Source organism: Stegostoma tigrinum, chromosome 6, assembly GCF_030684315.1.
Source record: "Stegostoma tigrinum isolate sSteTig4 chromosome 6, sSteTig4.hap1, whole genome shotgun sequence".
In the NCBI taxonomy this organism is placed as follows: Eukaryota; Metazoa; Chordata; class Chondrichthyes; order Orectolobiformes; family Stegostomatidae; genus Stegostoma; species Stegostoma tigrinum.
The window spans coordinates 84,051,918-84,078,086 of record NC_081359.1 but is presented as its reverse complement, the minus strand read 5'-3'; the positions used below and the strand labels follow the sequence as shown (position 1 = coordinate 84,078,086).

General features: G+C 37.9%; 1 protein-coding gene and 1 pseudogene across 3 annotated transcripts in view; one reads left to right on the top strand and one right to left on the bottom strand.

Annotated features, from left to right (window-relative positions):
- Nucleotides 1-26,169, bottom strand: part of nbeaa (neurobeachin a) — an 828,675-nt gene that overhangs the window by 315,377 nt on the left and 487,129 nt on the right. For all 3 annotated transcript variants that reach the window (XM_059646713.1, XM_059646714.1, XM_059646715.1), the window contains one exon: nt 17,872-17,996. In XM_059646713.1, the coding sequence (XP_059502696.1) occupies nt 17,872-17,996 (125 nt within the window). The remainder of the gene's footprint in view (nt 1-17,871; nt 17,997-26,169) is intronic.
- LOC125453059 (large ribosomal subunit protein eL8-like) overlaps nt 23,614-26,169 on the top strand; it is a 57,054-nt pseudogene continuing 54,498 nt past the window's right edge.

Sequence of the window (26,169 nt, the reverse complement as noted above, 5' to 3'; positions counted from 1 at the left end):
TTTGACAGTCACCACATTGAGAAAATGATAGGTTTGGAAATCAGTCAAGCAGCACAAGTGACTATGTTACCAGGTGCACTCAAATAACCAGTAATGTTTTTTTTCTCAAATCTACACATATATTTGGACAGTTCATTGATAGCTTTGGAAGTTTCTTGAGAACTTTGGTGATTCTTTGAAAGAGTTAACTGTTCTAGTTACTATATCAGTCACCAGGAAAGTGAAGGATGGGATTGTCAACATTTCTAAGTGACACTTGTTCACCAATAATTTGCACAGCGATACTGCTGACATCATTACAGCCTTGGTATAAATGTGGACTATAGAACTGAACTTCAGAAATGGGTGAGATTGGCTGCCATTGAAATTGATGCTGCATTTGGCTTAGTATGACATCAAGAAGCCCCAGCAAACTAGAGTCTATCAGAATCATGGGAAGAATCTCTCCACTGGTTACAATCATATCTTGCACAAAGAAAGATGGTTGTGGATGTTAGAGGACAAGCATCTCAGTCTATGTCCATCATTGCACAGGCGCATCAGAGTAGGTATTTTCTAATCAATCTGTTCAAAGTTGTTATTACACACCTCAGGAGCAGGTTGGGCTTGAACCTGGGTCTCCTGGTTCAGTGGTGGGGACATTACCACTTCACCACAACAGCCCCTTCATCAGTGTAATGTCATAGCCTAATCAGTTTCAGCTGCTTCAACAATGACCTTCACTCCATCATGAGATCAGAAGTTGTGCTCTGATGATTGCATAATGTTCGGTATCATTTGTGACTCCCAAGATACTGAAGCAGCCCCTATCCACGTACGGTAAGACCTGCACAACATGCAGGCTTGGACTGATAAGTAGTGGGTTATATTTGCACCACACAATGCCAGCAATGACCACGTCCAGCAAGACAGAATACAACTGTCACCACATGGCATTCAATGGCACTGCAGTTGCTGAATCCCTCGCTACCAACATCTTACGGATAACCACTGGCCAGAAACTGAGCTGGGTCAGCAATATATAAACTGTGGTTGCAAGTGCAGGTCAGAGTGCAGGAACTGTGCAGCACATAACTCACCACCTGTCTCCCCAATGATCTTACACTATCTGCAGTGCACAGCCAAGAGGGCGGTAGAATACTTTCCACTTGCATCAACAAGTGCAGCTTCAACAATGCTGAAGAAGCTGGACATGATGCAGGAGAAAACAACCTGCCTCCAAAACTGCACCAGCAAATCACACTGGCAGTTGTATGTACTATCACCAAGGTGGACTCTACAAAATCACTGATGCTCCTTTATCAGTATGTTCTAAACATACAAACTCTATCAACTAGAAGGACAAGGGTCACAGATACATGGAATAGCACAAGCTGCATGTTCCCCCTCAAGATGCACACAATTCTGACCCTGAAACATTTTGATTTTCCATGAACGTTGTTGGTCAGGATCCTGGAACTCACTTTCGATTGGCATTCTGAATAAATACTGACACATCAAATGTCATCCACTTGCCATGAAATGGATTAATCTACATTTTGTACACAAGAATGTCTACTTTTCATGACCCCAAAGTATGCCTTACCTCCAGATGCAAGGTGGTAACTTTTGAGAACGATTCCCTCTCTATCCAAAAAATAGGAACAAAACAAACCTGCCCTTATACAGACTAAACCTCACACTCTGGTTCAAAACACCTGGGCCTTCAAAATCTAATTGCGCTGGAGACAGTAGATCCTTTAAAGGGCGACCTGCTTTTGGTGTACAAGCAATCAACAGCCTGCCCCTCAATTCTGCTGCAAAGAAGGCGAAAGGCTCCAGGTTCAGGATGGGACTTGGAATTCCCGACATTTCTGCTGTAATGGAGACACGCTCTGGCGTGGCAAAAATCTAAGCTCAAATTTAACTTTTCCACTTTTGTACCAAGTTCTATGTTGTGCTTGTAAATGCTTTTGCTCTGCAAAGATATGACTGTATAGCAAAAAAAGTGGAATGCAGATTTTGTAGCGTAACAAAGCTTAGGTGGAGAAACCACCAGCAAACCAGCAAATGAGCTTGCAAGAACTGTGCTTTCTCCAAGACAAAGGCTTAAAAATGTATGCTGTTGGGTTCTTGGTGATTGCTGAATCAATAGTTGTTATCAGGGAACAGAGGGCGTACTGTTGTGACTGACAGTTCTTTGTCGTACATGTTGAGCAGTTAGAGATTTTTGCTTCTTTTATTCTGACACGTGACATGAGCATCTTGGCAAAGCCTGTATTTGTTGCCTGTCTCTAATTGTCCTTGAACTGAGTGGCTTGCTGGCCAATTTCAGAAGACAGTTAAGTCACATATAGGCCGGAAAAGGTGTGGAGAGCAGTTTTCCTTCCCTAAAGGATTTCAGTGAACCTGGTTGGTTTACATGACAATCAACAGTGGGTATCATCAGACTAATTTTATTTTTAATTCTACATTTTACTGAATTCAAATGTCACCATCTGCCATGGTGGAACTGCAATGCATGACAGCAAAGCAATAGCCTGGGGATCTCTAATACCGGTCCAGTGACATTAGCACTATGCCACCGTCTCCACTGTTGCTACCAATTATTCTCAAAAATGCTGATAATCCAACAGGTAACCAGGCTATGGGGGAAAGGAAAAGATTGATATTTATGATCAGATTAACTCAGAAGTATATGGCACAATCAGTAATTTGCTTATGCAGTGAATTCAAAAGATACACAACAGCCAGAACACAGTGTGAAAGCTTGAGTAACAGTATAATTGAAAATTACAGAAAATTTTCTGTTTGAAACAAGTAATCAGTGCCCATTGTTATGTGATGTGCCTTTAAAAATGATTCGTTTTGTCAAGTTTCTTTTGAATGTGAGTAAACTTGGAGCTGGTCTATCTGCTCTGAGTCCAATTAACTTCGTTTTGTTTTTACTAAGATGTAAAAATAGAAGCAGCAATGAAAGGGTAAGGTCAAGCTCCAACAGAACCAGGATTTTAGTTTTAGCTTTCAGAAGTGGTCTTGCAGCTGAATTTGGAAGCTGTCATTCCTTCCTGCGTTACAGCCAAAACTTGGGTTCTCTTCCGGCTGCTAGAACTGCATGTGGGGCAATCTATTTTACTGAATTTGTCCTTGCCAAGGTTATGTTTATGGGTGTTACTATATTGGAACAGATGCTGTTTAGTAGTTAAATAATCTATTATTCTGTCAAATTTTTCAATAGTTATCCCAATGCTTCTTTCTTTTGTTTGTTTTTTACTCTATAGTGTAAAAATAAAGTGTGTTTTGCTTCAAGCCTGGTAGTTTGATCTATCGAATTACATTTAGAACACAACACCACATACTTGCTTTTAAAAATGAGAAAAAGTTGGGATCCAGGCTTCCTTCTTAATATATTTTGAAGGGGTTTGGTCTGGTCTATAACACCATGGAGAAAAATAATGAATTTATCACGGCTTTGAAAAAGCTATGCATTCATTATAGTGAAGAATTTCAAGAGAGTATAGTGAAGAATTTCAAGAGAGTATAGTGGGATTTAAAATATGAATGCATTCAAAACTGATTTCCCCCGTAGCTTGTCAAACAGCTTTATTCAAAGAAATGATGGAATATGACTTGGAAATAGTAGGAATTAAAAACTGCCAGTCATCTGTTGAAGTAAATATGCTGCAGCTGGGTAAGCAGAAGACTCCATCGACAGCAACTGGTAGTAGCAGCAGTACACAGTCCTGCTACTTAAGCCAACACTGGGGACATAATTAACAGTTACAAGCAGAAGGGTCATCTTGCAAAGACATGTCATGAGGTTAGTGGAGAGAATGTTTGCTTAGAAGAAACACCAGTCAGTGTTGAACAGCAACAGGTTGATGAGAGACAGTTGAGATACAATCAGAAATACAAGCACATACAGTGAGACTTTGCAGGATATCATTGTTCAAATACTGTTTAATGGAGATCTGCTAAGCATGTAGATCATCATTAGCGTATCTGATAGCATGACTCCTGAGTTGTAACATCAGCTGGAGAAATTACAAGTAAAATTAAGGAAGAGAGAAAATTTCCACAATTGGACAAGTGTTGGCTCCGATTGAAATTAATGAGAAATATGAAAAATTGCTTATCATTGCGGCGAAAGGTGGAAGTACAGCCTTTGTAGATATAAATTGGGTGGCAGTCACTTAAATTAGAGCAATTTGTTCGAAATAGTAGCAAAATTTACATCACATGCATCCATGATCGACAGGTAGCCTCCGGTACGGAGTGAAACAGGCAGTGTGATTCTAGGTTCAAAGCCAATATAAAGGCTATTGTAAAGCAATGGTAGTATTCCCACCTCTAGGCCAGAAAGCCTAGGTTCAAGTCCCGCCTGTTCCAGAGATGTGTCATTACACCTCTGAACAAGCTGAATGAAAATATATTAAAGCATGTTAATTGCAGACCAGATTAAATACCCTGTGCTCAAAAAGAGAAGTTAGAACAAGAATTTAAAAGATTTGACAGGGAGAACATTATCTAAGGAATAGGCTAATCAGGCTACCTCCAAAAAAGTAGTTTCAAAATGGTATTGTAAGCTTCCAATTCTTTCATAATATCAAACAGCTTTTATAGCTGATTTGATGCTCTGTGTACAAACTTGGACCAAGGAAGCCCAATTGAGGAGCTTGTCACTCACCAAAAAATGTGTTCAACTGCGATAGGGGCCTAACACTGGTGTAATTTAAAATGGCCCTTTATCAGAGAGGGGGATGGGGAGAGGGTTCTGTCTAGGCCCGAAACGTCAGCTATTTTGCTCTTGGGCTGCTGTGTTCATCCAGCTTCACACTTTGTTATCTTGGATTCTCCAGCATCTGCAGTTCCCATTATCTCTGATCACAGTTTGCAGTCAAAGGTAAGTTTGAATAATTTTTAATTTGCAAATGCCTAGAAATATAATGAAGTGTATTTGGAAATGTGGTGCCTAGTTGCTGGATTTGGCAGGGAAAATTGCTATGTTTTATTTTTATTTATTCATGGCGAAGCCAGCATTTATTGCCCATCCCTAACTGAGTGTTTCAAAATTCTGGAAACTTTTGTTTCAATTCATTAAACATTGGGAAGATTGAAACCATTACTTTTAGCCCCTAATGCAAACTCTGTTCCTTAGCTGTCGATTCCATCCCTCTCCCTTGCAACAATCTAAGATTAAGCCAGTGTGTTCTCCAACTTGGTTTCATACTTGACCAAGATAGTCTTTGACCTCGTATATCACTATCGCCACCGATTTCCAGCTCCACAACAGTCCTCGACTTCTCCTGTCTTGCTCATGCCTTTATATTATCTCGAGGCTTTACTACTGCAATGCTCTGTTGTCTGATCTCCCACATTCTATCCTCTATAAATCTGAGGTCAGTCAAATCTGTGCTGCCTGTACCTTGACTTGACAAAGCCCTGTTGAAACATCAACACTGCATATACTCCACACTGGCTTTGGTCAAGTACTGCCATGACATTAAAATTCTCATCCTTGTTTTGAAATGCCTCTCTGGCCTCTCCCCTCCCTATATCTGTAATCTCCTGCAATGCTGATATTTCCATGCAGGAAATTGCGATATCTTCAGCATTCCAATTTTTATTTGTCTCAGCATTTCAGGCTATACTTTCGGCTCGTTTAGATTCCTACACATCTCTGCTTTCAACTCAATTTCTTCCTTTATGAAGAAAATAATATCTCAATGACCAAAGCCTTGGTTATCTGATCTAATTAATCCTTTGTGCAATGATGTCATATTTTGGCTTATAATGCTTCTGTTAAATACTGTGTTAAAGATGCTATAAAAATACAAATTGTTGCTGTTGTTATATAAAGATTTAATGATATTTATTTCTGGAAAAGTAGTTCTCAAAGATTCAGAGAGAGAAATCAAGGACATGTTGCTGCAAGGAATGTTGAAACTAAGAAACCAAGGAGTCATACAATGGAAGGATAACAACTGAATTGTGCCTAACACAGCTGTGTTATCCTTGGACCAGAACCAATACAATATCAACCATATAAAACTAAAACTGTTAAAACTATTTCTATTGGTGTGATATATAATCCTTTGACACATACAGGAATATTCAAGGATTGACACAAAGCTGAGAGAAAATGCAAGCCCTCGCTGTCGGAGTTGTTTTCTGCCTCCAGGTTACAGCAAAAGCTGCATTTTATGCATTTCTGAGGAATGTACATGCACACATATTGTATGGAAGTATTACATACATTGCTTATAAACAAAGAGTAAATTTATTTATAAAAGCATATTTTCATATGAATTTGACATTAAATATTCATTGCTATTTAGTTCCATTGTTGCTCTTTTCAAATTGATGACTTGCAAATTTCTGTGAAACAATCAAATACATTTTAAAGCTAATTCCCTAATTATTTATTAATTTTTATTATCTATATCCACATGCATTAATACTTATAAATTATGAAAGTTACTAATATTAATAATTTATATTAGCATTCGCTAAAATAGAATCAAATGCTGACTTAATATGACATACATTTTCTTTCTGCCTAAGGCTAACTTTCAGGAGAAGCAGGGGAATAAATCTTTTGGACACCTGCTTAATGTTATATTTCAAGCACAGTGCAGTTTCTTAAAAAACACTTGAAATGGTCAACTAAATTGATAGCAACTGCAAAGTGAGTTCAAAAAGAAAATTAATGGGATGAAAGTACATCATATATCATGTCTTATTTTAATACAAGAGTTTTATGGTCACACTATTTGTCATATGTGGGTTGTTGAATATCAAGAGACAAAAGAGTACGACGTGTTTGTTGCACCTGTGTGTAGGTAAGATTTTAAGATGCTTGAGATATTAGAAATGAATGAATGGAAGTAACAGATGGAAAAATAAGAATGGCTAACTGAAATGTGGTTCCAAGGTTCTGTTTTGTGAAAGATTTAAAAAATGAAGGTGGTGATGCCTGAAGGCAGAGCAATTTGAGCAGAAGAGTGCCAAAGAGGTAGGACTGAGGCAAAAAAAAAGGTGCTACTATCAATGATGCAGCACATGCATAGGGAATGCATAGGATTCAGTCAGAGGATGAGAGAATGAGGGATGGAATACAAGGCTGTAGATGGTTGTTGAAATAAACATGATGATGTGGTGAATAAATTAGATGACAAATGTGATCAGAATAAAAGAATCTCAGACAAAAGGACAGCATGGTGGCTCAGTGGTCAGTGCTATTACTTCACTGTGCCAGGGACCTGGTTTAACTCCACCCTTGGGTGACTGTCTGCGTGGAGTTTGCACGTTATCCCAGTGTCTGTGTGGGTTTCTGCCGGGTGCTCTGGTTTTCTCCCGCAGTTCGAAGATGTGCTGGTTAGATGGATTAGCCACGCTAAATTGCCTGTAGTGTCCAAGTCTGTGCAAGATAGGTAGGTAGATTAGCCATGGGAAATGCACAGTAACAGAGATCGGGGGTGGATCTGGTAGATGGATCCTACTCTTCAGAAGGTCAGTGTTCAGTTGATGGGTAGAATGGCCTGCTTCCACACCGTAGATACTCTTTGATTCCAAAATGAACAGAATTAATATAATTTGCTCAAATGGTACTTGATCTTGTGTGGGAAAGCTAGCTCAGTTGGCTAGATGGTTTTTGTGTGGTGCATAAAGATGTCAATGTGCATCTCAATGTATTCAATCCTCGTACTGACTGCAGGTCATAGAAGCCTAACTCTCTGCCTTTGCTCATGCTTAATGTGGACTATACAAACAATGGTTCCATCTGTAATATAGTTAATTTCTTTAACGTACTTGCTTTGGTTTAACTGAGTTATCACTGCAACTTGACATATAACTGTTTGGCACAAAATAATGCCAAAATGCACCCCCATTAATATTCAGACAAGAAACATTTTCCAAATTTCACACGAGTGAATGGTTATTCCTGAATACAAACTTTCTAGAACTGTCAGACTGTGAAGTAATATACACCAGAATTGGTGCTGAATAACCCTCAAAGGCTAAAGGGCTAACATAAATAATTAATGCCAAAACTAGGTTCTAATTTCTAAATTTGGATTTAAACAATTAAAAAGATTAGTTTGTGCAGGAGCTTGAAACTAAAGTCAGCTTATAAATGATCCAGATTTTTTGAAAGTTCTCAATTAAATTGTGCAACAATAATTCAAGCCAGAAACATTAAGTAGTCATTTTTTAAACACTTCCCTTCATGTTTTTTCCCAAAAGTGACCCTTTCTATTCTGTAAACTTAAAAGAAAAAAAGTCCTTTGAATTCTTTTCTGTTATGTTTTATTTAAGTTTTTGTGCAAGCCTGCCAGATTGCTTTGATGAGAGATGAACAGATGTTAATCCCTTAACTGCCTTATCTCATTTCTTACAAAACATTTCTGTTTATTTACAGAAGAATTTTGTTTACCAAAAACCATATCTTCATTATACTTGCATTCTATCATCAGCATTGATCTAGTAATTTATTTGTTACAAGATTTTTTCCAACCTTCAAGGTCATAACTGGATGGGTGCGCATGCTTAGATGAATTGGGTGTTGAACTTACATATCTCTGAGGAGCTTAAAAATTCTCCCATCTGCCTGCTTTAGCATACCTCATTATTTTCTGCCACAGAAATGACTGATTAACATTGTCATTACTGATGCATATTGTTGCTTTGCTTGGCCCATCGGGCCTTTATTGTAGCAACTGATCAGAATTAGTTACAGTAGAGATATTGAATTTAGTCACATAGGACAGACATTAGCAGGATATTTGCCTCTCTGCCTTGTCTCCAAACAAAAAAGACAAAATTGTACCTGACAGTTAACAGTAGATAACACAAATGCAGATCCAAGCTAAGCATCTTCAATGCAACAATGGGGTCAAGCCAGCATGAAACTGATAAGTGGTTGCTGTTATGGGAGAAACTGTGATCTTGGGAAGCCAGCAACTTTTGCCAGGCTGCAATGGCAGAAACACAGTTGTTGAAGCAATCTCAGCTGCACCCTTTCTGGCTAAGCTGCTAGAACTGACCGCAAGAATTTCATTAACCTGAATTAACCATGGAAGCCTATCTTCTCCAACGCTGTAGGAGTCATGTAAACGTGCTGGGGCACACAAAAGAACACATCAGTCAGGCACAAGGGGCAGATATTGGTTGGCAAATTATCAGTTATTAAATCCACAATGATATTTGAAATTTTGTGTGCCAAGAATATACTTGAAATGGTTTGTGATCTTTCAATATAAAGTAAGTAATAAGGTACAGAATTTTTAATCTCTTTAGTAAAAATGATAAGAAATAAGAAACTTCAGCCAAAGGCAATGGGTAGAATTTTTCTGCAGAAATAAAAATGACAGTAACTGTGCTCACCAAAATTAAAGTGTAAATTAGATTGCAACTTCTGGAAAATGCACATGATTAGGCAGGCAAATGAAATGTGTTGTTTATTGCAATGGGAATAGAACATGAAAATAAGGATATAAAATTACAGTTGGTAGGGCATTGGTGAAACACATTCATCCAACTGTGTACACTTTTAATTTCATCATTTAAGAAAGGACAACAATGCATTTGAAGCAGTTTACAGAAGGTTAACAAGTTTTGAAGAGTCAAACCGGACCTGAAATATTAAATCTGTATCTTTCTCCATAGATATTGGCAGATCTGCTGATTTTTTCCAGAATTTTGCAATTGTCAGAGAAAGTTAATGACTAATTCCTGGGGTGAGGGAGTTATTCTATGGAAAAGGATTGAACACCTTGGACGTGTATCTATAGAAGTTTACAAAAAAGTGGTTTTATCAAAACATGCAAAATCCCGAGAAGTCTTGACAGCTTGGATGTTGAAAAGAGCGGAAAAGTCAAAGGTGTACTTTTAAAGTGCAGTTACTGTTATAATACAGGGAATGGGGCAGCTAATGTTTGCACAGCATTCTCTCAGAAACAGCGAAGTGATGGTGACCAGATAATCTGGTTTTGTAATAATAATTGAGAAATTAATGCTGGCATTGACACAGGGATTAATTGTCTGCTCTTCTCCTAAATAGAGCTGGAATATTTGAGAATGGAGGAGGATTACCACTGGCCAGAACTTGCATATTATACATTTGGTCTCAGTGTGTGTCAATCATGTCTCAGTTGTTTGCACGCTCAGCTACAATTCAGAACACTGTGGATTCAAGTCCCATTCTAGGACTTGAGTGTAAAATACAATGTTAACACTTCAGTGCAGAGCATTAAAACAGAGCTAAAATGTTGGGATCTTTTATATCCACCTGCAAAAGCAGACTAGATTAACATATCATCTAAAAGACAGTAGCATGGGTAGTGCCATATTCTGACATTCCCACACTGAAGTGGTAACCTTGAATTTTACAGACAAATACTAGAAGGGCCTAGACGCATGGGTCACTGGATCCGAAACATTAACTCTGATTTCTCTCCACAGATGCTGCTGAGATTTTTCAGCAATTTCTGTTTTTGTTTCTGAATTTGAGCATCCGCAGCTCTTTTAGTTTTATTTTGTACAATATGCAAGTTCTAGCCAATGGTAAACCCCTTCCATTCTCTACAGAATTTGCTTGTCCCGCTGAATACTTATTGTATTTTTGTTATTATTTCAGTTATCAAGCATCTTAAGTGGATTTCTTTTAAGTGGATGCTGTTGCCTTTGGTTGGATAACCTTAACATCTGCTCTACACAGCAGTTTAAAATTCTGAATGCTGAGTTTCCAATCATTTTCTGGTATGTAATCTGGGCAAACCTAATCATCCATCAGAACTGTACCTACTGGAGTCTAAGGTTAACTTTACTCCTCTGATTTCAGCTCAAGAATAACAATATTTTTACCTATGATATCCTAAATTTACTGTATAACTGATATACTCAATAGCAATTCAAATAGTTAAACTAAAAAAAAACTTCAAATAGTACTGCAGCAATACAAACTACTGTGAGGATTTCCTTACATCTGCTGCACTTCACAATTGATTTAAAACCAAAATTTTATGCTTGGCTTTTCTTATCTCTTCAATTGGAAACCCAACACAGATGAAGAAGTACAATGACAGAAAATAACAAAAGATTAATGGTAGAGGGTTGCTTTTTGGACTGGAGACCTGTGACCAGCAGTGTTCCACAGGGGTTGGTTCTGGATCCTTGTTTGTTTGTCATTTACATAAATGATTTGGATGAAAATATAACAGGCATGATTAGTAAGTTTGCAGACAACACAAAAATTGGTGGCATAGCAGACAGTGAAGAAGGTTTTCTAAGATTACAGAGGGATCTTGACCAAACGAGTCAATGGGCTGAAAAATGGCAGATGGAGTTCAATTTGGAAACATGAGAAGTATTGCATTTTGGTACAATAAACAAAGGTAGGGATTATATATTTAATGGTATGGTAGTGTTGTAGAACAGAATGACCTCAGAGTGTAGGTAGATGATTCTTTGAAGTTTGCATCACATATAGGCAGGTTGGTTAAAAAGGCATTTAGCATGCTTGCGTTTGTTGCTCAACCCTTTGAGTACAGGAGTTGGGAAGTTATGTTAAGATCGTACAGGACACTGATCTGGCCTCTTCCAGAATTCTGTGTCCAGTTCTGGTCACCCAGTTACAGGAAGGATATTAGAGTTCAGAAGACATTTACCAGGATGTTGTCTGGTATGGAAGAGTTGAGTTATAAAGGCTGGATAGGCTGGGACTTTTATCACTGGAGTGTAGGAGGCTGAGAGACAACCTGATAGAAGTTAATAAAATAATAAGAGGTATAGCTGGAGTTAATGGTAGTTGTCTTTTCCCTAGGATGGGGGATTTCAAGACTAAGGGGCACATATTAGGGTGAGAGGAGAGTGATTTAAAATATACGTAAGAGGCAAATTTTCTTTATAAAGAGGGTAGTTTGTGTGTGGACTGAACTTCCTGAGGAAGTGGAAGATGTGAGTATGGTTACACCATTTAAAAGACAATTGGATAGATACATGAATAGGAAAGGTTTGGAGGGCTTAGGGCCAGGAGCAGGCAGAGGGGAATACCTTATTTTGGGATTAAGTTCAAAACGGAATGGTTGGACCAAAGGGTTTGTTTCCGTGTTATATGACTCTATGACTTGGCAAATGGGTATGGAATCTAAACCAAGTTAAGAATAAGAAAACTTTACTAAAATATCAAAGGTAAATTCATAACATTACCATTTATACAAGTAAGGAAACTCAATCTTGTCATTACTTGGCTCTTAACATTTTAAATACTTAGTCACATGCATAGATAGAGAACAGTTAAATATTTTTGCTCCTTCAGTGAGTGGGATCTAGGAAGTCTTGAGCAACCTTCACAGATCTTAAGCACTAAGCTGTTTTCTTCATTAAAAAAATTCAAAGTTATAATTTTAAACACAAAAAAAACCTGTCCATGAGACACAGAAACAGGAAAAGGCCATTTAGCCCATGGAGTCTGTTCTACCATTCACTAAGATCATGAGGTAACATGGTGTAGAGCTGGATGAACACAGCAGGCCAAGAAGCATCAGAGGAGCAGGAAGGCTGACATTTCGGGCCCTGCTCCTCTGATGCTGCTTGGCTTGCTGTGTTCATCCATCTCTACACCGTGTTATCTCAGATTCTCCAGCATCTGCAGTTCCTACTGTCACTAAGGTCATGGCTGATCTGTTAATCCTCAACTCCACTTTCATGCTTTTTCCCCATTATCCTTAATTCTCTTACTGATTAAAAATATGTCTGTCTCAGTCTTGCATATTCTGAAAGACCTAGCCTCAGCATCCCTTTACGATAAAGAATTCCACAGATTCACTACCCTCTGAGAAAAGAAATTCTTTCTTAGCTCAATGTTAAATGGGCAACTCCTTACTTTAAAATTATGACCTCTGGGCTTAGACTCTCTAACAAAGGGAAACAACATCTGCTCATTGACTCTATTAAACGCTCTACAAATCTTATATGTTTCAATAAGATCTCCTATCATTCCTCTAAACTCCACTGAGTACAAGCCCAACCTACTCAACCTCGTTTGACAAGAAAATCCCTCTACTTTCAGGATTAACTGAGTGGACCTTTTCTAGACTGTTTTCAATGCCTCAGATAAGGGAACCAAACTGTTCACAGTTATTTCTAGTACGATCTGTTAGTGTTTTGGATAGTTTAAAAATACATTACTTTCTTTATGCCCCATTCCCTTCCTGGCAGCTGCTAAATATGGATGCTGGCTTTTTGAGGTTCATGTATAAGGTCCCCAAAATTCCTTTATGCTGCAGCATTCTGCAGTCCTTGTCCATGTAAATAAAAGCATAAGGTTTCCCTCTGCTTTGGTATGGCCTGCATAACAGCCCCAATTTTAACCCTGTGAACAGCAATTTTACATAGCTACTTGATACACAGGCCATCTTAACTCCCTAGCCGTTTAACTAACTGGCTAGCACTCCTGATTACATTGGGAATCACTTAACCTGTCCACGTATTGTGTACAATTTTTTGCAGTACTCCTGATACTTCTCTGAAGCAGAAAGGCGACTCCTAAAATGATGGCACCTACACCAGTTAGAGTCATAGAAGTGTACAGCACGGAAACAGACCCTTCAGTCCAACTCCTCCATGCCAACCTATATCCAAAATTAACCTCGTTCCATTTGCCACTATTTGATCTGTATGCCTCGAAACCCTTCCTATTTCCCTTTCTTATTCCTGAGCAACCTATTTCGGTACAAACATATAAATGGACAAAAGTAGTATTCAGTATCAACACAACACTTCCAACAGCATATTCAAATGTTTAGCAAAGTTGGAATTAAATCAGTTGCCCGAATGATTAGTCCAATAACTAACCCATAAGAGGTAGTCTAAAAAGCTACTGTGTTGCACGGACAAGGTGGAGGGGGAAGCTTTCATTTTATTTGATCATGTTCAGTGGTTTCATGCTAAAACAGAGCATAGACTGGAGCACAGTATTTGAAAATAGTGTCAAACACTGAGTTGCTCAGCATATTGGCAGAAACTGTTAGTCATTTGCTGCAAACACTTTACGAGATTCTCATAGAAGTATGTGTATGCATCTGAAATACTACCTTCCATTATTGGGAGCCAGATAGTGCCTAAAATGCATTGCTGTAGAGGTATTTCTCCCCTTATTCATAGATTGTGCAGTTGTAGTATTTAGGTTACATGTTTTGATTAGATGTGTAGAAAAATACATTTTTGAACATTTTCTGCAGATACTTTTAAATCACTAAGTTGGATTTTGAATTGCTTAAATAGATCTGTATGACCATAGACATTTTCGCACTAACTCAGTTTGATGTTGGACCAAACTGTCCTATTTGGATGAGTTACATGTTGTACAAAATCTTTTACTCCATCCAAGAGCACATTCAAAACTAATCAGAAAACTTTTAGCTTTTATTATTTAAAAGTCCTAATACTATAAACTTATTCTGATTTAGGTCATGTTACTCAATTATGCTGAGATAGTATTACTAAGCTGAAATACTTCTGCAGCAACTGTATTTCCTGGATATCTAGAGATCAATCATATCTCTATCCTTAGTTAGGTAATTGAATGGAGATAAAGGAATCCTCTAATCTCTTCCCAGATTTATGTGGTGAAAAGTGGTATAATGTAATAGTGGTCCTGCACAATAAAGTGATTGATGGGCATTTAAATTCAGGCCTTATGTGATATTTATATGCAAGTTTCCCACAGATGGTGAATTACTGATCTTGACCAGATCGTCAGGCACATCATAGACAGGGGTGGGGAAGAGAGAGAGAGAGAGAGAGAGAAATCAGCAAGGGCTCTACCTTGAGCTGTGCTCCCAGCACATCCTTGCCAGATGGTTGAAGAGCAGCACTGCTGAAGGCTAAAGGTTTGTGCAGTAAACAAAATACCTTTTAATCAGAATCTTGAATGTGCATGTCAACAGAATATGAAGAGAAATGGAGATTACAGATATTTAGTTTAAAATGAAAAAATCTGAATTCGTAATGATGCAACATTATCTTTATCAATAGTGTATTTTGCCTTTTATTAAAATAAGCACTTATGTTTTGCGAATTATTGGATCTAGAATGGTTCAGTTTTAAACTTAATTTCCTTTTAGAAGAAACTAAAGGCAAAGGTAAACTTGTCACAGCCTTACAAGACCGCAGAGAGAAATGACTCGTTTAACCTGAGGATCACCATGCCTCTGGTGAGGAGAGATGTTATGAAGTGACTAGATTAATTTGGAATATCAGGTCAGCATGAAGCTGTTGGACCAAAGGGTCTGTTTCCATGCTGGTCATCTCTGTGACACTATAACTGGTGTAGCAGAGGAATAAAATTTGAAGATTCGATATCCTAGCTCCAATCCACTGTCTTCTCAGTCAGCAAAGTTTTATGGTGACAGATCATACATTAACAAGTATTTTGGCCAAGGAATGTCTGGGCCGACTTAATATTTGAAAATTTCTTCCATTCATGCCATCCTTGCCATACATAACACAAATTTCACAATGGGAGTTTTGCATTGTCTGTGGCCTGACAGCAAAAGATAGCAGAAGCTTTTTATAATGGGCCAGGATAAATTTTAAAATATTACTTTTTAGAACTTTCTGAAGATCATAAGTAGCAGTAACATCGGCTTCTTTCGACTACCTCTGGAACGCTTCTCCTTCTGATTGCCCCATACCCACTTCCAACTGTTGGACACATTACAAATCTGGTAGGTGTTGCCTTGGGCTTCAGGAATTTTTACTTAAAGGCAATTGTGCCAGTAAAGTTGCAAAACATTGTAAGATTTTCATATTCTCAGTCTCTGCTGTTTTAGCACAATCCAATCCCGCCTCACTTTTAAATTCTGGGCATACATTTCACTAAAACAAATGATTAAAATGAAACAACTAAAAACTGTATACTACAAACATGGAAATAAATTTATTTTCAAAATCCACAACAGCAAGTCATGTCATCCAACTTAAGGTGCTTTGTGGTTTTGTTTGCATAGCCAACAGTAGCAATCAGGTAATATGAAGATTGAAAAATGTTTAGGTGTAGGAAATGGGGATAGATATTAGTAAAAATTTTATGTAATATTATACCATGGTTGGAATGATCATTTATAGGGTTTATTAATTTAAACAGAAATTGCAGAAGAAACTTTGCAGGTCTGGCAGCATCTGTGGAAAGAAAACTGTTAACATCTCGAGTCCAGTGAGCATTCCTCAGAACTCAGGACATTTCTGATGATGGGTCACTGGAATTGAAACATTAATTCTGCTCTCTCTCTCTCCACAGAAGCTGCCAGACCTGCTGAGTTTCTCCTGTAATTTCTGTTTTTGTTTGTTTCAGATCTCAAACATTCTCAGTTCTTTGTTTTATTTTATTATTAATTTGAAACCGCATTAAAACATTGTTGTGTACATTATACTAACATTGGGTGGTTTAGATGCCCATATTGATGGTATAAGTTGAGTCCTCAGATACTTAGTTTCCACAAAATGATAACTACAGAGGTCTTCATGAGCAAGAACTAAAGCACATTTCTCAAAAAAGATTACAGGCTTTTTTATAAGATGAGCACTGCTTACAATATGCTATTAATTATGTGCCAACACCAGCGGCAGAATGTGTACCAGCAGGCTGAACCAAATCCCTTTCACTTGACAACCTAAAAAATTAGTTAGCTTAGTATAATCACCATGAGGATGGTAATTTAATAACTCTGGAGATCTTTTGTTTGTCATTTTGTGGGCTTTATAAACATGTATTTAACTACTCTAATTGAAGTTAGAATAGAAAAAAAAACAATTTTGAGCAATTTTACACTTCAAAATTATACACTTCAGTTTTTGAGATGCACTACAGTTCTAACTTACATGGTCCATTTATAATTTTCTTTAGACAACATTAATTTAGAAGAACAAAATTACTTATTAAACTTTGTATGAACTAATAATTAAAGATGTTGGGAAAGAAATTGAAATCCCTGCCTCCAATCTATTGTTTGAAGTGAAATTTTCTATATTAGACCTCAATTTCATATCATGAACTGTCCTGTTAATTTTTATTGGAAAAATACCATTGTTGTATTTATTCAGGTGACCTTTAGTTGACTAAGGAGTTATCTAAAACAGGTATTAGGTGAATGAGGATACTAGACATGTTAATTACTGTCCTATGGGCCAACTATAGAAGCAGAATCATAAATTTCATGCTTAAGTGGCTGAATGTGTTCATGTCCTTAATTGTTACACTTGTTGTTGTTGTGTGACCTAGTCAATGGTGCTTAAAGGGACTGGTACAGGACACTCAAAATAATTCCCAGGAAACTTGGCATTTTATTCTATGCAATAAGAAGAGACAATTATGGCCCTCATGAAACCTATAATATTCTCTGGTCTACTGACGTCATATTCTAGCCCTTCCTGAGACTGTCTCCAGGTACAATCTTTCAGTTGGTCAGGCACACAAAGCAACCATTTACTTTATTCCTCAACAAATATAAAGCATTAGGGTAGGCATTTAAATTAAATTCATTTAAATGAATTTGTCCTTCCTTTCAGACTGGTCCATCAATGGTGCAAAAATCTACCCCTGTTAACTGTATGGATGCAAAACTCAGCGAATGTAAAATTTCAGATTTCCTGCAGTGGATTAACATTGCATTTTTAGCTAAAATACAGTAAATGGCTATAAAGAGTTTATATGTTTTGATGAGCTTGCTAAAATATACTTAAAACAAAGGCTAGTCTGCAGCAGTTAACCCTGGAAAAGATTTGTATTATAAAGCAATTTTTCACTTTTACAAAGAGTGTACTCCAGTCATTGCAAATTTGCTTTGCGCCTCAGAAATCCCTCCTCACGAAAAAGAATTGAAAACTAACCATAGTCTTCTGCAGATTTCAACAGGACCTCAGGATGTACTGATCCAAAGGCATTGCGTATGAACCTGCGTCGACGACGCAAGTCATCTTCCCAGTAGTCCAGACGCCAAAAATCATTTTGCTGACTGTGAAAAGATATTACACATATACATAATTAATAGTATGTTGAAAGTCAGCAGGTATTAACAGATTTCAACTCAGTTAATTTATTTTTGCTTTGAAAAACAACTGTTTTCTCTATTGTACATTCCAAGAACAAGACTGAAAACTTTGAAACACTGAAATATTGTCGATTATGTGGAACATTTCTTCCTATTTACATTAATACACTTTGGACAAAATTCCAATTGCAAATTTAAAGCCAAATTTAATACAAAGAAATCAACAATTTTGGATGTCATTTCCTGTAATAGCCAATTGATATTCTACTTTCCCACTTGCATGTTTTGATATATATAGTTCATACTCATGTACATAAAATTTCAACAAAAACAGCCTTTTAAATTTATTTTGTGACAGTAAACATGTATTAACAAACTGAACTACCTGGAATCACAAGGCAGCATAAACTGCAATCCACATAAATCTGAGCAAGACCATTAGCAAATACACCATCAAATTACATTTATAAATGCACAGCTTGCCTCCTTTTAGAGGGCTTTTTTAACAAGGCTTGTAAATCATGCAATGGGACCTGAAACCAAACAGCACACAGTTTAATGACTATAGTCCCTCTGCAGACTGAACTTGGAACTATAAAATATTGCTTTACTTGAGGTTGCAGAAGCATGATTAAAATAATGTGTTGAAATATTCATTGAAATAATTCCCATAGGCAAAAAGCAACCTGATAAAATTGCAATTTTATTCATTATTAATAAAGCTGAATTAGTGCTCAAAAAGTTCTAGCATGTGGTAATTGTCTGGATAAATTATTATTATATCTTCAGCGAAGGTTTTGCACAATTTTATAGCTCTCAATTAAATCTCATCTCAGCATCCTGTGTTCCAAAGAAAATACTCTGACCTATCCAATCTATTCTCAGAGCTAAAATTCACCATTCTCACATTCTGAACAAGTCTCTGCTGTACACTCTCCATTGCAATTACATCCTCTGAAATGCAGCAAAAAGAAATGAACTCTGCAGTACTGTAGCTTAGGCCTAACTAGCAATTTATTCAGTTGTAACATAACTGCCCACATCTCATAACAGTGCCTTAGCCAAAGAAGGAAAAATTCTGAATGCCTTTTTAATTACTTACTTCCCTGTTCTGTTCCCTTCAGTGATGTGTTGGTGTCCACTCCAATGTCCTTGTTTTGATATACTCCTCAGCAATCCACTATCTATTTTGTATCCCCTTGCTTTGTTACCTTCAAATTCAGTACCACAAATTGAGTAAGACTGAGGTGGTATCTGTAGTTGTTGTGAGGTAGTCTTATTTCTACAGTTGGAGAAATCTTGAATAACTGACATTTAGCATTACAGATAATTGGAAGACATAAAATAAGAAGAGACAGTTGGTCATAGGGGAGTGAACTAGAATCATAGAATTATATAACAGAAGCGAGGCCAGGCTGTACTGTTACGTCTAGTCTGACTCATTTGAAAGAGTTACTCTATTTCAACACATGGCCCATAATTCTGCAAATAAGTTCCCTTCAATTTCAGCTCTAACTGCCATTGCAAAGTTCCTGCAATATATAATTTCACTCCTCTGCTATGTAAGGTAATGGTCCTGAAAATGTTCATGTCGAGCTGTAGAGTCCCACCAAACTGATGATGTCTGAAAGGAGAAGCAATTAGACTTGCACTAGGTCCTAATAGAGACAGATGCGACATATTTTGTTCCTCAGAACTGTAGTTACTTGGTTACAAACAGTGATAACAAAGTGTAGAGCTGGATGAACACAGCAGGCCAAGCAGCAGCTTAGGGGCAGAAAAGCTGACTTTTCAGGCCTAGACCCTTCATCAGAATTGGGGGGCGGGGGGGAAGAGGGCTCTGAAATAAATAGGGAAAGAGGGGGCGGCTCGAAGATGGATAACGGAGAAGATAGGTGGAGAGGAGACAGACAAGTTAAAGAGGCAGGGATGGATGTTAGAGGTGCGAGCAGTTTCAAGGCCGAAGAGGTTACAAGAGAGTTGCAGTGGGAGAGGGATCCCCTGAGGTTTGTCCGGAGGGAGGAGGGTAACTTCTTCAGGTTAGGCATCCCTAGAAGAGGCTTTGCAGTGAGGTTAAAATTGTATCAGAGATAATAGGAACTGCAGATGCTGCAGAATCCAAGATAACAAAGTGTGGAGCTGGATGAACACAGCAGGCCAATGATACTGCTTAGCCTGCTGCGTTCATCCAGCTCTACACTTTGTTTTCTTGGATTCTCCAGCATCTGCAGTTCCTATTATCTCTGGTTACAAACAGTAGCTTGCTTCCATCAGCATATCATACTTCAAGTGGCCCTAGTTAAGATGGAGTAAGAGACATCTATACACTCAGGCTATTTGATACAATTGATACGTTCTAATCAAACTGCTCAGAAACATTATTACCCATCTCTAGACCAGGTGGGACTTTACTTTGGCTCAGAGGTAGGGACACTGCCAATGCACCCCAAGAGGCCATCTTCATCGTTGCAATCATGCCACACTAGTTAATCTTAATTATACCTATTACTATCATGCAATAAACTATACTTTGTTATCTAAAACTAATACCTCGCTGGTTAAAACTCTACAGTGGTTTATCCTTAATACCTAACAATGGATAGGTCATTAGAAACCACTGGTGGCTGATAACCATAAGATGCAATACGGTGAACAGTCACGCTATTTCAAATTCTAATTGAACCTGAAAAATAATCTTTTGAAGACAAGTGACTTTGTCACTTTAAAATGACACATAGAGCTCTGAAGACAGCTGTAAGGTCTTCCCTTAACCTTTCAGGCTCTGAGGAAAAACACATTTTCTACAATCTCTCCAAATAACTGAATTTCCTCATCCATGTACCATTATATTAAATCCACCCTGCATCTTCATCAAGGGCTTAACATCCTTACTAATGAGTGGTACCCTGGAATTGTATTACAGTATTAGTACTACAGCTAGGGCTCAACTAGTAATTGAAAAAGTTTACAATGACTTCCCTGATTTTGTATTCACTATCCAAAATTGCAAAGCAAATTGTCCTGTATGTTTTTTTTTAAATGACTTACCAATTTGCCCTGTCAATGATTGTTGAACATCCAATATGAGAACAGAAGGCCCGGCATTTCATGATGGCCCCGGCATTATAAGTCGGACTGTCAAGCCACATAGGTGATATGAACGATGAGAGATAATGGGACCAGCAGATGCTGGAGAATCCGAGGTAACAAAGTGTGGAGCTGAACGAACACAGCAGGCCAAGCAGCATCTTAGGAGCACAAAAGCTAACATTTCACAGGGGATCTCTCTCCCACTGCAACTCTCTTGTATCCACCTTTGATCCGCCTCCCCCGTCTCCCTATTTATCTCAGAACCCTCTCCCCACCTCCCTTTTCTGATGAAGGGTCTAGGCCCGAAATGTCAGCTTTTGTGTTCCTAAGATGCTGCTTTGCCTGATATGAATGATGTCCTGGACTTGGTACTCAACTTATGTTTTAAAAAAATGCATACGCGTTCCATTCTGCTGCTGACTACCCATAGAGAACATTATGAATGTATTTGTTGAAGGTGAATAATAAAACAATGACTAAACAGTTTGATAAATCAATTAATTCTGCATTGACTAGTATTATTAGCATGGTGATTTCAATGAGTCTACATAAAATTAAAATTAAAAAATGCATACGCGTTCCATTCTGCTGCTGACTACCCATAGAGAACATTATGAATGTATTTGTTGAAGGTGAATAATAAAACAATGACTAAACAGTTTGATAAATCAATTAATTCCGCTTTGACTAGTATTATTAGCATGATGATTTCAATGAGTCTACATAAAATTAAAATTTTTAAGTAAGACAGGTACTGGGAAAACCAGAAAGGAAGGTTAGCTTTTGGAGGAATTCCAGGAAATGGGACAAGAGTATCACTGCTTTCACAGCAAAACCAAGTATGTAAGGGCAACTTTTCTCTGACGTTCCAAATTAAATTTGGTTTTGCCTATAAAATGTGTATTCAGCACACATGGGTGTGCTTAAAGGCTATTTTTGTCCTCTTCTGTTTCAGTCTTACCAGTCTCTCCTTCTTCATTTCATCCTCTTTTTTTCAAATTTCATACTTGGCCTAAATACAGCGAAACTGACACAACCAAATTTCAAATAGCACACAATACCAATAATATCAAGAATGATAGCCAGAGAGCTAATTCACATATTCAAGTGTAAATTACTCACAAGAAGTTAAAAAAAATTAATAAGTCTTTACATTCTATAGGTTAATGAACAGCAAGTGATTGATCAGGCTGCATACATGTTTCAAATGCTTGTTGAATGAATAGAACTCTCCAAGAAAGCCAAATGAAAGATCTCTGCAATTCAGTCCATAAAATGTCTCCACCTGATTTCAATAAAGTCCACTGCATATTTCACAATTTGGATGAATGCGTTTCTTTACTCCCAGCATTTTGAAGGACTTTTACGGAGGAAAATGATGTGCAAAAAGCATATTTAGTAAATGTTGACATGCATGAATCTGTTGTCACAATTACCTGTATGCTGTTGTTTCGACCACTATAGTCTACATTTCACATATTATTGATGTTTACTGTTAACATCCAATATAAAGGAATTCAAAACAGTCGGTAATGCTTTAGGTATAAAAGATGATGTCTTTGGATGTAGATGTATTCCTTCACTGTGTCTCTACTCTTGCAGATAGACATACCTAATCAATCTGTTCAAGATGCGATTACGCACATATGGATGTTGGAGGGACTTGAACCCAGGTCTTCTGATTGCTATACTTCAACTGTACCACAAAAGCACCCCAATTAGATAAGTATCACTTAACCTGTATTCAAAGAAAAATTTCTGCAATCTTTTAAAAGTTTATTCATTCAAGGGATGTGGATAGCACTGACCAAGCCAAAATTTATTGCATGCCACTAACCGCCCTTGAAAAGATGGTGAGTAGCACCTTCTAGAACCATTGCAGACCATATGGTGAAGGCACCATAATGTTCTGTTTTAAAGGCATTTCCTGGATTCTCTCACAGCCAACATCAAAAAATTGTGATATGTTTCAGTGTAGGATGATGAAATTCAAGGAATTTTCAGATGTTGGCATGCACTTGTTTTTTTTCAATCTGTTTGAGCTTACAGTTTTAGTAGTAGTGTTGAAAACATTTTGACAAATTACTACAGTGTACCTTGTAGATGGCAAACACTGCAACCATGGTACACTTGTGGTAGAGGGACTGAATGCTTATGTTGGAAATAGGCTGGCATCAAGCAAATTAAACTCTCTTGGGTAGAGTTGAATTTTTTGCAGTCTGTTGGGACTGAATAGATCTAGTGTGATGAAAAGTGCATTGCTTATGTATAAATATAGTTTAAAAATACATAAATATTTCAAATATTTATTTTTTTAAATATATATAAATATTTAAAATATTTTTAAATGTATTAATACATTTTTAAAAGGTTGAATTAGAATGCAGTGGTATATAGATTTTGGGGAGCAGAGAGGCTCTGACCTGCTCATAAAGTCACATTTTTGTGGTTGGTCCAGTCAATTTTTTGATCAACAGTCACATCTCAGAATATGTATGGTGGATTATTTGAAGATGCCAAGGGAGGTAGATAGTTTCTTGCTAGTTGAAACCGGTCATTATCTGACACTTGTGCTGTGAATGCTACTCCACACTTTTCTGTAACATGTCTCAATGTTCTTCATTAGCCTAGAATCAACTCAACATCAAAGTTGTTGAGTGAAGGAAATTTGAGAGTGAAGAGCCTAGTGTACCAAGCCCAAAAACCAGCTTTGAGCAAGATTCATCAAAGGCCCAATCTGCTTTAAATTTGGTGCTCTCAATATTGCAAACAAAAAGCTTAAGCAGTGCTTCAGATACTAGCGATCACTATATTAAAGTTCTTGGTAAGAAATTTGGAATTATGATTCGTAATGACCTTCCGTGTTGAGGAGTCAATCTTACGAACTGCTTTGTCTTTCATTGAATGGAGACATTGGATACTAGCAGATTTTTAAAAATGCATTGCCAACACTTTCCAAAGCCTTGGAATGCATAGTTCCTTCACAAATAAAACCACATGATTCTTTAGCTAAACACTTCAATGGCTGACGTCAGTTGTACATACCAAGTGCACCACAAAATACTTTAATTTCCAATATTGTGCAAATGAAGAACAGTGAGATTTACAACTCTGCATTCCCAAATAAATTATTTGTTTCTTTCACTTGTTTATGCCACAAATTATGACCATTTACATAACAGCCATTGCCTATCTTTCATAAGTGTCCCTTCTCCTGAATTCAATTGAAACTCAATTATCGCATTCTAATATTTCTGTACTAATACATTCATTTTTCACACAATACCTCATACTTGCTCCTTTTATCTCCATCTGTCCCACTGACTTCCATGACCAAATTCATCCCTTCAGTTCCCAACTTCAAGATCACTTACCATCACACGTCAAATCATCTATCCTCACCCATGCATTCTTCCCAACTACCACATTAATTGTAATCTTCCCTTTTGAATATAACATCAGTATCCTGCCTTTTCAATATTTCACAGTGACTGTAGTTTCTGCATGACTGTTGTCCACTCCTCAGTCATCTTATTCTCTTCCTTTACGATGCCTTTCCATGCAAACATTCCCTATTATTTTCTCCCTTCTCACTGCTCAAGGTCCCAAATACTCATTGCAATTGAAACAGACCTTCAGTCTAACTCATCCATGCCAAGCAAGTTTCCCAAAATAAACAAGTCCCACTTTGCCTGCATTTGGCCCATATCCCTCTAAACTTTTCCTATCCATGTACCTATCCAAAAGTCTTTGAAATGGTGTAACTGTACCTGCATCTACCACTTCTCCACATACAAACCATTCTCTGTGTGACAAAAGTTGCCCCCCAGGTCCCTTTTAAATTTTTCTCCTCTCACTTTAAAAATACGCCATCTAGTTTTGAACTCACACCCTAAGGAAAAGATCTGTGCTATTCACATTATCTATATCCCTCATGATTTTATAAACCTCTATAAAGTCACCCCTCAACCTCCTATGCACCAGTGAAAAATGTCCCATTCTGTGTATGTTACAAATGACTCTTACACAGGAGGCAAACTTCAGACTGAGGTGACTACAGTCCACAAACATACCCCGAGTTTCCGGGACCCTGTCATTTTAATTCTTTAGCTTTGCTCCCGTTCAGACTTTTCCATCCTTGATCTATGATAATGCTCCAATGAAAATCAACGCAAGCTTGAGGGACATCTTTTGCCTGTGTTTAGATTAGATTCCCTACAGTGTGGGAACAGACCCTTTGGCCCAACAAGTCCACACCGCCCCTTGGAGCATTCCACCCAGACCCATCCCCCAATAACGCACACACCCTTGAACACTATGGGCGATTTAGCATGGCCGATCCACCTAGCCTGCACATCTTTGGACTGTGGGAGGAAACCCACGCAGACACGGGGAGAACGTGCAAACTCTACAGACAGTCGCCCGAGGTTGGAATTGAACCTGGGTCCCTGGCGCTGTGAGGCTGCAGTGCTAACCACTGAGCCACCGTGCTGCCCCAAACATTTGTGTTCTTTACAAACGTCTGCTTTCATTTTGAGTTCAACAGTTTTGAATCATTATTTGTGTTTTTTTTTGTTCCTTTCCTTCTCTTGTTTCTCTCAGTCACTTTCCTTTCAGGTTGTAGACATGCTTGCTGAGCATCTGGTTTGGTTGGAAGCATTTTGTCATCCTGCTTGGGAGCATTGTCAGTGCAGTGTAGTGTTGGTGTTCTGTCCTGCTTGTTATTTATATGCCTCAGTTTGCTGGGGGGGGGGGGTGGGTTTGGTATTAATCCTAGTTTTGCTTCTTAGTGGTTTATACACAGGGTCTAGTTCAATGTGCTTGTTGATGGAGTTCTGGTTAGAATACCAGGCTTCCAGGAATTCCCTGGTGTGTCCCTATTTGGCTTATGCAATTATGGATGTGTTGTCCCAGTCGAATTTGTCTCCCTTGTTGTCCGTGTGCAGTGAGACAAGTGAGAATTGCTCATGTCTCTTGGTGGCTAGTTGGTGTTTATGTAAATTTCCTTTCAATTTTGACAAGGCATTCACATATCTCCTAGATACAG